This window comes from Lissotriton vulgaris, chromosome 1_1 (genome assembly GCF_964263255.1).
Source record: "Lissotriton vulgaris chromosome 1_1, aLisVul1.2, whole genome shotgun sequence".
Classification (NCBI taxonomy): domain Eukaryota; kingdom Metazoa; phylum Chordata; class Amphibia; order Caudata; family Salamandridae; genus Lissotriton; species Lissotriton vulgaris.
Window position 1 is genome coordinate 1,896,329,722 of NC_141685.1, and position 12,039 is coordinate 1,896,341,760.

Consider the following 12,039-nt stretch of genomic DNA (forward strand, 5'->3'; position numbering starts at 1 on the left):
GTGCACAGAGGGAGGAGGCATGAGTGTGCACACTCACACAGCGCTGCCCGTCCTGTGTGCAGAAAGCGCTATATCCCGCCGGGCCACCTTTACGTCTCAGGAGGACCAAGCATTCCCGCCCCCCTCAGCAGAAACCTGTGGCATGTAGGGACTAACGCCCCTTTATTAAAATACCCGGGGGCATCCAAGGACGGACACTGCCCCCTGTCGGCAAGTATCTGTACTTCTGATGGATACATCTGCCAGTTGATTCCTCACCTTGCGAATATCCCCCTGCATCAGCAACGTTCGTAAAATTGTTTTGTAGCACGCGGTAATGGACGACGTCATAGGAGCACGGCATTGCGCGCGACTCCGACTGATGTCACTGACTCCGTATTAGGCCTACGTCGGCGTGATGACATCAGTTCCCTTTTTTCCGCGCCGTCGACGCTAACGGTTTCGAGGGATCTTCTGTTGGGTTAGTAGTAACTTTGTTACTATTTAGAGTTTTCTGTATCTTTTCGGTGTCACTGTCTTCTGTCGTCGAAGAAGACTGGGTTTTAAACCGTGTGGTGCATGCGGAAAGATGATGTCCATCACAGACCCGCATAAGGACTGTCTATGGTGCCTGGGTTCGGATAACGACGTCCAGGGTTATCGATTCTGTTTGAAGATGAATCCGAAGGCTCTTCGTGAACGTGAGGCGAAACTCCTTGTTGCTAAATTAAAGGGTAAGGAAGCCAGGAAGAGTTTGAGGTAGAGATCGAGACGCCCGAAGACAAAGTAAAGGTCGAGGTCCCGGCCGAGGTCTGCTTCAAAGTCGACTTCGGGACAATTTTTCCAGATCATCAAAGAAAAAGCATAAGAGAAGGAAGCATAGTTCAAGGCACCATTCGGGAAAAGGATTCTAAATAGCAGGACCAATCTGCAAAAAAGTATTTTCATCAGGCAGCATGGCCGTATAATCTACAAATGCCACTTGTTTACTGGGTCGTTATATCCATGCCTTGATGGATACTGTTTAAACAGTTGTCTCCTAAGCTTCCTGAAAATTTTTAATGAAGTGGTGTCTGACACGCAGGCTGCTGCTCGGCAGGTCATACAGAGTGGTATGGACACAGCGGATTCAGTGGCTAGAGTCATGGGATCTTTGATTGCCACTAGAAGAGCTGCCTGGCTGAAGACTTCCGAGTTCTCTACAGATGTTCAGGCTGCTTTAATGGATTTGCCCTTTGATGGCTCAGGCCTTTTCTGTAAAAAAGCTGATGCTGCATTGGAAAAATTCAAAGACAGCGGGCAACGGCCAGGTCTATGGGCTTGCAGACTAGAGGCTCTGTGAGCAAAAGATACAGGGGATTCGGAAGATCTTCTTTTCGTCCCTATAAGCAGGCACAGCAGCAGCAGCAGCAAAATCTTTTGTACAAGTCATACAGGGGCAGACAAAGAGCTTGTCCTCGTGGACGTCAGGCCGCCTCCTCCTCCACTTCCTCCTCTTCTGCCCACCCCCTCCTACATCAGCAAAGCAGCCCTAGATCCGCCATTCCGGATCATGAGGGTCTTGTGGGGTAGGGGGGGCCGGCTTACCTATTTTCTGTGGGATTGGGAATCGGTTACATCAGATCTTTGGGTTCTCAATCTCGTAGAGAAATGGTATGCTCTTCCCTTTCGGGAATTTCCCCCAAATGTACCCTTCTTGCCAAGGTTTTTGCACGGAGGACCACCTATTGCTTCTGCAGGAGGAAGTCCTGGCACTGTTAAGAAATGGGTGCGATAGAGGTGGTACCGGAGCAGGAGAGGGGTCAGGGATGCTACTCCCTGTATTTTCGGATTCCAAAGAAGGATGGCAGACTTCGTCCAATCCTAGATCTCAGGATCTTGAACCTTTACCTGAAACAGGAGAAGTTCAAGATGCTCACCCTTGCTCAGGTTCTTCAAGCACTGCTGGAAGAAGACTGGATGGTGTTGATCGACTTGCAGGATGCGTATTTCCAAATCACCATTCTGAAGTCGCACAGAAAGTATCTCCGTTTCACGGTGGGATCGCAACATTATCAGTTTGCAGTCCTTCCGTTTGGACTTACTACTGCGCCTCGAGTCTTCATCAAGGTGATGGCTGTGGTGGCAGCACATCTCAGAAGGTCAGGGATTCCAGTATTCCCATATCTGGACGATTGGCTGATCAAAGCAGAGTCTCCAGAGAATGTGCTCCATCATCTGCAAGAGACAACTCAGTTGTTGTAGAGGTTGGGTTTTTCAATAAATGTGCCAAGTCTCACCTGGTGCCCTCCCAGCGAAACCTGTTCATAGGTGATGTACTGGACACAACTGTGTGTCGAGCAATCCCTCCACCTCAAAGGATTCTCGACATACAAGAAATGATTCCTTTATTTTACAATGGAGCGTTCGTTCCAGTCCTGAAGGACCTTCGTCTGCTCGGTCTGATGGCTTCCTGCATTCTGTTGGTCAACCATGCATGCCGGCACATGAGGGCACTCCAGTGGTGTCTCCGCAGGCAGTGGTATAAGCACAACGGAAATCTCAGGGAGTCAATCAGGATCTCCAGAGAAACTGCAGCGGATCTGTCTTGGTGGAGCGTGGAAGGCAATCTCTCTCAAGGAAAGCCCTTTCATCTGCCTCCATCGGTGGCCACGGTGATAACGGATGCATCCACCCTAAGGTGGGGTGCTCATCTGGGGGATCTGGAGATCAAGTGTCTTTGGTCTCCGGAGGAAAGGTTGCTTCATATTAACCTTCTAGAATTGAGGGCGATACGTCTGGCGCTCAAGGCCTTCCTCCCTTCCCTTTGCGGTCGGTCGGTTCAAGTCCTGACGGACAACACCACAGCGATGTGGTATGTCAACAAGCAGGGAGGAGTAGGGTCGTAGTGTCTCTGCAGAGAGGCTCTGCGTCTCTAGTCCTGGGTTTAGGATGATCAGATGTGTCTGATGGCAAATCATCTGGCCGGAGTTCTGAACGCACGTGCGGACAATCTCAGTCGGCAGTTCTCAGCCGACCACGAGTGGAGGCTCCATCCAGAGTCTTTCGGGCGTGGGGAACTACTCAGGTGGACCTGTTCGCCACTTGCGAGAATGCTCACTGCCCGTCATTCTGCAGTCTCCAGTATCCGATGCAGGGAGCTTTGGGGGACGCGTTTCAGTTGAGTTGGGACACAAGACTCCTTTACGCGCTTCCTCCCATACCCTTGATTCCTCGGGTTCTTAGGAAGATTCGTCAAGACCGGGCCCAAGTCCTATTGGTCGCCCCGGATTGGCCAAGAAGGGTGTGGTACACAGATCTTCTCCACCTCTCCTCGTGCCCGCCGCTCAGTCTACCTCTCAGGGCAGATCTCCTCTCTCAGAAGGAGGGACAGGTTCTACACCCCCACCTCCAGACCTTACACCTTCATGCCTGGAGATTGAACGATAGAATGATATCCACCCATATGATGTGGTGGATATCATTCTATCGGCTAGGCGTGGCTCCACTAAGTCAATCTATTCTTACAGATGGTCTAAATTTGTTACTTGGTGTGGAGAGAAGTCCATTGACCCTTTGAAGGCTCGTTTGTTTAACATACTTCAGTTTGCTCTTTTCCTAGCTCAGCAAGGGTTTGCTATAGCTACAGTCAAAGGTTATCTTTTGACCTTGTTGGCATTTCTCTGTCTGCCAGATCAGCCGTCCTTGTTTAAATCTCTTGTTGTTTTAAGGTTTCTAAAGGGTCTAACAAATAAATTTCCTCCTACTCCCTTTATTGTGCCTCAATGGGACTTGAATTTGGTGCTTACTTTTCTGATGGGTTCTCCTTTCGAGCCTTAACATAACTGTCCCTTGAGACTTTTATCTTTTAAGACGGTCTTCCTGATTGCGATTACCTCGGCAAGGAGAGTAAGTGAGCTTCAAGCTCTTAGTTCAAAGCCCCCATTCTTGACCATTCATGCTGAACGAATGGTTCTCAGGACCAGGGCTGCTTTTCTGCCTAAGGTGGTAACTCCCTTCCATCTAGGACCGTCTATTACCCTCCCTATCTTCTATCCTCCCCCTCACCCTTCCAAGGAAGAGGAGAAACTTCATCGCCTGGATCCTAAAAGAGCGATGAGCTTCTATCTGGACAGAACCAGAGAATTTAGAGTGGATGACCAGCTCTTTGTTGGATTTGCTGGCTGCAAGAAAGGAAAGGCGGTGCACAAGCGCACACTTTCGAGATGGATTATCCTGTGCATTAAGATCTGCTACGCCCTGGCGGGTAAGGAACCTCCAGAGGGTATAAGAGCTCATTCTACCAGAGCAACGTCATCAACATCTGCTTTGTCAAGGGCTTCATGCAGAGGACATTTGGAGAGCGGCAACTTGGGCTTCCCTCCACACTTAGCATTACTGCTTGGATGCCGAAGTGAGAAGGGACGGCAATTTTGCGCGTTCAGTCCTCCAGGATTTTCTGGTATAGGAGAGTGGACACCCTCCTCCGGGAGTGGGGACTGCTGTGGAATCTATTCACAAGGTGAGGAATCCACTGGCAGATGTATCCATCAGAAGAACAAGTTACTTACCTTCGGTAACACTTTTTCTGGTGGATACAGTATCTGCCTGTTGATTAGTCACTGACCCACCCGCCTCCCTGTTATCCACTCTTCTATATCTAAGTTTATGGCAATGTTTAAATGTGTGTGTGTGTATATATATATATATATATATATATATATATATATATATATATATATATATATATATATATATTAGTGTTTTTCCTGCATTGTCTTCACACTATGTGTGTTATCTTGATTATTATGTACTGTGTACATATCTACTGTCATTTGTCCGTCCGGGTGCCTCGAAGGCACGGAAAAAACGGCGGAACTGATGTCATCACGCCGACGTAGGCCTAATAAAGAGTCAGTGACTTCAGTCGGAGTCGCGCGAGATGCTGTGCTCCTATGACGTCGTCCACGCCGGCGTGCTACAAAAGAATTTTCCGAACATTGCTGACGAAGGGGGATATTCACAAGGTGAGGAATCCACAGGCAGATACTGTATCCACCAGAAAAAGCGTTACCGAAGGTAAGTAACTTGTTCTGTATGAAGACACTGAAGTACTGGGTTTTTAAGAACCCAGTGGTGCCAGGGAACACACCCTAAGACTTCGAGTCCTTCCTGTTTCAGACTACAGAAACACAGAGTCTTCTTGGTGAAGTCAAAGATCGTATTTATTGGCTGCAGCCAGTAACCGGTATCCTAGAAGTACAACACGGTGTATATTCTCAGGAGACTGCTCGATCTTACAAAGCCAACCTTCTCTTTTTATACAAAATATTATGCTTTAGGCAAACCTTCCTTATTTTACAGTTTATCATTCACATATTTTCACTACAAAGAAAAAGCAGAGTCATGATGACAAGCCCATATTTCAGTTTGTCCAGCCCACAATCAATTACCCGGCAAGGCCCAGTATTTTCATCAGATATCGCCGGACCCCCAATAAAAACGGGCACCTCCTCCTCGTAAAGCAAGTCATAAAGAAAGAAACAGAGACAGGTGTGTGTAAGATTAGGCATGGTTTGCGTGCGATGAAAGGTTTATGATATGTTGTGCCTTGATACTAATCTCATTCGGCCACTGGGAAAGGAACTGGCCGAACAGGTTTGGCTTCAGGCAATGGAGTCTGCTTTGCCCAGGTCACAGAGGAGTCAGCAAAGGTGTACGTGTCCTTCAGACTCGTTTTCGGCCTTAGTCGTTTGGCCTATGTGAGGGCAATCACAAAATGGCTGCCATTCACAAAATGGAACCCGAGGGTTCAGGACGGAAACTCTGATTTCATGGTGATTTCGTCACCCGAATATGACGAAAAATAGTTGTGCATAGTATTCTAATCATTCTCGGTCTGATGATACCAAAATCGTCATGATACGACAATGTTTATAACACGGGTCCAGAATTTTCAGTACCACAACACTGCCTCTCTGTACTAGACGTGTGTCCTTTTTGCAAATAGTTAGCAGGTGCCTTGTCACGCTGAGGACTGTCACTTCCATTTGCAGTCCGCGGTTTCCTGCTCTCACCGCCATTTGCGCAGCCGAGTTGCCCTTGTATTCTGAGCTAGTTCGGGTGTTTTAGTGTCATTGCTATTACTTTTGCCTGTTACTTTCTCAGTGCAGTTTGCTTCCCATCAACAGATTGTGATCCAGAAGCACCTGTGCAGAAAGGGGTGATCGCCCTTCTTCCCTCCATCTTAATTCGAAGAGGTCATAAGTATGTCCTCCCCAAAATTATGTTTCCCTCTTCCAGGCCTGCTGTGCCCATACTGCTCTCGCTCTTGTGACAGTCCACCACATGAAGGGTTGAATTGGGATCAAAAATCGGTACGGACACACCAAATAAAGTGGCCTGCATTTGCGTATTGCCATTACGCAAAACACTGCTTCAGTGAAGTTTTATGAAAAGAAAGGGGGTGGGGAGCACGTTTTATTAACTTCACTTAGATAAAAAAAAACAAGCATTAAAAATGCAATAGGTCTCACCTTTCATTAAGTTAAAGCCATTTGCTTTGCTATACATTACCATTAGCAAAGCAAATGACTTTAACTTAATCAAAGGCAAGACCTATTGCATTTTTAATGCTTTTCGTTATTTGTTTTGCACAATTGTAACGTTTTTAAATATAGTGAAGAACTGCTCACTGGCAAATTTGTTATGGTGCTGAATACATTTTACAGTAGTCCCTTCTCTCATTTTTTCTTTCAAGAAAGAGCTACTGCTAGTTAAGGGATGTGCATAAGTACAAACTCCTTTATTTTGAATCCATGTTTAAAAATCAGGTAAACATGGGTGATGCATCCCACCACCACAAGCAATACCAATGTTTCACGCTTCTCTGCAGGCTTTCTCAAATTCTTTTTGTGTGCTTTTTTAACTATATTTCTGGAAACAACTATTACAGTTAGAGAACTGGACGTACTCTACGGAAATGTTTAAAATCCACTTATTAATCTAAATATCACAATGTTGTGTTTTTCTGTCATCAGTAGGTGTATTTTTTCTTCTGTCTTCGCGTATTATTGCTTTCACATAATTTAAAAATTAATGTGTGTACATGGCCGTTTTTACTTTAATGTAGCGTTACAAAATCCTGTTTTATGCCATGCAGTCTGCTTCCTTAAAAATGATTAAAATAAATTATAACAAAAGGGGAAGAGTGAGTAGCAAGCATATAAAGACAGAAGTATATTTGAGTTTAGTTATATTATTGAATCGATTTAGAGCACCTGGATTATGCATTTTTTGTTTGCCTTTAATTAAAAAAAACATTTTTCTTTCACTTCAGGTTACCAACCTTGAAAAGGGATCTAGGCCAAGTGATGATGAACTCATAGAGGCTGCAAGCAAATGGGCTTCTGAAAAGCTGGAGAAAGTAGTTGAGGACAACAAATTGCCAGAAAATGAAGAAAAATACGTAAGAATGGTTCATTAAAAAAAAAACTGTCTGTTTCCTAAATTGGAGCTTGGTTGGGCTGTGCCAATGGATTCAGGATTGTTGTTCCAGATCCCCAGTGGATAAATGGAGAAGGTCTCTTGCTTTGTTTTACATTGTTTGTTCGTCTTCGTCTCCATTCTGATGGTGTCCGGATTGAGTATCTGCTAGAAGCCTCCAGTCTAAGTTAAAATCACAAACCCATAGAATGTTGATAGCTTGCCTAGCTTATTTGCCTCAGAAAAGATTAACACAATGATGGACTATCAGACATACATTTATTAACCCAAAATACCTTAAAGGTAAATCCATCCCCAGCGTTCTAATAAATAATTTACTGAGATGGACAAATAATGAGAAACTACAAGATGGGGTGCAGATGTGATTTGAATATGTCCAAAAAACTTACAAAAGGGATGATGCATACTTTTGCTGAAAGTCTTTGATCTGGACCATCCACTGGTTTGACTACCCAAAAATGAAGACTTTGTGCATACATGGTGAAGTGGTTTATCTGTATACCGAGAATAAAAATTCTGTCAGAACTTAGGATACTGTCCTACCATGGATGCCCTGAAGCCATTAGATTTTAAAAGAAATCCATTTAATAAAATATCTTTTTTTGTAGTTTGCATCTTGAGCCCTTTGAAACAGCCCCAGAAATATGTGTTGGTTAGCTATGAAGTTACTTGATGCAAAGCGTTGACCTCATCACAACCACTACTTTTAGTGTCTGGATTACTACAAACACACCAGGTTTGGATTACTTCATACGCACCTGGTTGATTTGATATAGGAACCCGCCTTTCAGTTGGATACTTTACATCAGTTGTTCTTAACCTGTGGTCCGATGACCCTTGGGGGTCCGTGATGTCTTTACAAAATTAAATAATATTTTCATAAATGAAAATGTATTCAATTTAGGGAGCCAAATTAAAAATGTTAAAACTTTTTTATATTGGATAGTGAATTACACAACTATTTCAATATTTGCACATTTGTTTGATGCATATTTTTTTTTGTTTGAATCTATTTTATTGTTATCATAAAATCTGTGCACACATACATAATACATGCAGTGCAAATATCAACCATATGGACAGATAACACTGGCGGATCCAGGAATTACGCTTCTTGCGACACAAAGAAGCCCATGGGGGCATTGCCCAACACCACATACACATATGCATTTGAGATATGCCACAGGATACCATGTCTGCTCTGAGTAGCACCCCAGTAACAGCGGGTGATTCTCCACACAAGTATATGTCTGGCAGTGTCCACAAAAACATATTAATGTGTTTTTATGTGTGTTGTTTTGAGGTTCAAATCCTAGAAATTGCTTAGGCCAGTGGCCCCCCAACTTCTTGTAATAACTTGGTTGTTGTCTCTGTATTCAAGTAAATGATTCTTTGGGAGCCCTCAGAAGTCAACCAGTAAGAACTGCTGCTTTAGAACACTCTCACTACCATCTGGTTACAAACCACATGGATTTCTACAGGCATATAGGTGATGGGGTGCTTGATGTTCACAAAGGATTTCTGTTCTAATGCTCAGGCCAACATAACCAGGCCTAAAACTGTATAGGAATTTGCCACTTTCATGGTACTCAACTCTGACCAGACCGAGATGTCTTCTAGCACTGCTTTCCTTGGTCAGAAATGTTATGATGATAAGGATGTGGAGGGACATACATCTCTCCATCTGATAGAGACATCTAGCCGCAGATTCCTTAGCTTAGAATTTTCCCAGGCGTCAGACTGGATCCGGAAATTTTTCGCTGCAGCACCTCTGTGCGCCGGGGGACGGCGCCACACGACCCCGCCCAGACGTCGTCCACGTACATGACGTCAGCGAGGTCATATAAGTCCTTCCCGGCGCACTGACATCAGTTTCCTTCTTTTACGCGTCTGACGCGGATCCGGAGTGAGCGGTTCCTCTGGCCTGTTTAAAGGCCTTCTTTTCGACGCTTCGCGTCAGGAACAGTGTGCGATGCCTTCGGGCTTTAAAACTTGTAATTCTAGTTCGCAGCAGATGTCCGCGACCGACCCACATCTTATTTGTATCTTCAGGCCTCCATTGGGTCCTCTCCTTTTCCTGGGGCATCCTCTGGGCCTCCGCTTCTTGTGGGGTCCCCGATGGACTCGCCGGCGGGTTTGTCCCTGGCACCAATTGAGCCTCTGCCCCGAGGAACGTTAGAGATGTGGTGTTGTTAGGGCACGGCCCGGTTGCATCCACCTCTACGGTCAACCTGGAGTTGTTAGGGCGTGGCCCACCTGGGTCCCCCTCTACGATTCATGGCGCCTCTGCCGCGCTGCAAAGCCCTGCTGGGCTCCCTGTGGCGCCGCAGGTGGTTGCCGGTGCTCATAGCCCTGCCTTGAGCACACCCTGGGCTTCTGGGCAGGTGGCCGCCTGTCCGGAGCTGGCGCCGGAGGCTCGGCTCCGCTTCTTTCAGCTCTGGCGCCTTCTCCTTCTTTGGAAGGGGAGCTTGTCGTGGCGCCGACTTGACGCCAGATGCAGCCGATTCGGCAATTGACGAGGCACAATCGGCGCCGACGAGTGTCATTTGGTGCGGTGTCCGCGCCAAGTTGTGGACTCTTCTCTAGAGGCCACTGGAGAGAGTTTGGCACCACCCTCTCGCCCGGCGTCGCCGGAGATATTGTTTCCAGTGCCCCCCTTGGAATTTGTGGAGCCTCCTCAGGAGCTCCCAGATCCGGCAGGCTCTTTGCCTCCCCAGGAGCCCCATCAGGATCCTCATTCTTCCATGGGGCTCTCTTGTGTGGGGCATTGGTCGCACCCTCAGTGTCTTGGGAGGGTCAGCTTACAACCCTCCCCCACTGATGAGCTGTTGTCCCCTCCGGTGAGGGCTACTGAGGCTGGTGTGGCTTTTTTGCAAGAGGTCTCATTGGCCACCCTCATTTTAAACATGCAACCCCCTTCTGCCCCTTTACCTACCGCTTTCACAATGGCGCGAACAGCGTTCATGCCATTGTGAAAAGCGAAACGCGGCCACTGACGCCAGTTGTAAAGCATCGCCCTTCTAAGACGCCTGCCTCATTGGATCACCGATCCCGTGGGTCCAATACCTTGAAACCCCTAGGTCGAGACACCAACGGGCGGAGGCTCTCTCTAAGCTTAGGTACAGATTCTGTACTGCAGGTCGCGTAATTTTTACACGCTCCTCTGCTGCAAAGGCAGTTACTAAAATTCAGGCATGTGATTAAAACAGTCCTGATGATGATCCCATTACACGTTCAAAGGGATCGAAACTCCGTCGACCACTCGTATAGTTTCACACAGTCAACCAATGTGTTCTATCAGTGTGTTAACTATCTTGGATAGCTTGTTTATGTATTATCATTGACCAGAAGCTTCCTCTTTATTGTTGCCTAAAAAAACCTTATGTTTATTTGTTTTGTTTTGTTTTATCATGTTCTCGTGTACCGGATGCAGGATTGTATCCCACTGTTTTGTTTGTTGCTTTTGAATACTCCTTTATACACTCAATTGATAACAAATTTCTGTCCGGCTGGACACTAATGAATATAGGACTCATTGCAGGCTATATTTTATTCAAAAGTTCTAAAAAGTCTTTTTAAGAACCACTGTTGTTACTCCAATTGCTACCGAAGATCCTTAATCACCTACTGGGTTCCCTTGTACCTCTGTAAACTTGTTGGCCTGTTGTGGCCATGTTCCGCAGGTTGCTGTGTGTGGTCCTGTGTCTGTGCTTTTGAGCCGGGAGGCTCAGCTCGGTAATTTCTTACGATTCGGAACTCAGGTTCATGAGTTATATTCCTTGCTGCGCTCTTTGGCTTTGCTTATTGCCCTAAGAGGCGTTTCCCCGTTGTTTGGTGTAAGCATACTCCATGTGGGGTACTTGTACGCTATTATATAGCTTTGCTTATCTCACCTGGGCCTGGGGCTCCTGTGACTCCATGCGTCGCTTTGTGGTCAAATTGTACAGTGTTTTATGTTTTTCCCTGGTGCCATCTGCTTACGCCATGGTCATCCACCTTGGGGGGTTTCATGGTCTCCTCTTCAAAAACGGCCCCTCCCTGCCCTTACTGTACTAGCTGTGATGCGATATGGACATGTTCCTGCTCCTCGCTAGTGCTGTCTCTACATATTATATGTTTATACCTTCTGTATACATGCCGGTTGCCTTGGTATTCTTCTTCCTATGTCGCCACCTCTTGTCAAGGCTGCGAGGTCTGGACCAATATCTCCCTGTGTGGGGGAGCTTTTCTGAGTTGTTCCAAGTTGCCCATAGGGTCCTCCTTACTTCCGCTTCATATGCCCCTTTTTGATGTTCGACGCTGTACGTGTCTTTCTGAAGTTTTGGTCTCTGATTCTGAGACTCTTCTCACCTTTCGTTATCTTGGTGTTTTTGGCCACTTCGGATATGCCTTTTTCCAAATTATCACCTTCTCTTGTTAGCGATACGCCTGTGGGGCAGTTTTTCTAATGGCAGTGGTCATTGACTCTGCCTACAAGTCTATATTGTGGGTTGTTTCTCACTTTGGTTTCATACTGCCCGGTCGGGCACTCTTATGCTTCTTGTGTAGGCCACTTTAAGGTCTCTATGGCAGTTT

General features: G+C 46.2%; 1 protein-coding gene across 3 annotated transcripts in view; it reads left to right on the forward strand.

Annotated features, from left to right (window-relative positions):
* Positions 1–12,039, forward strand: part of PPHLN1 (periphilin 1) — a 718,032-nt gene that overhangs the window by 522,397 nt on the left and 183,596 nt on the right. For all 3 annotated transcript variants that reach the window (XM_086919492.1, XM_086919497.1, XM_086919496.1), the window contains one exon: positions 7,298–7,426. In XM_086919492.1, coding sequence (XP_086775618.1) covers positions 7,298–7,426 — 129 coding nt within the window. The remainder of the gene's footprint in view (positions 1–7,297; positions 7,427–12,039) is intronic.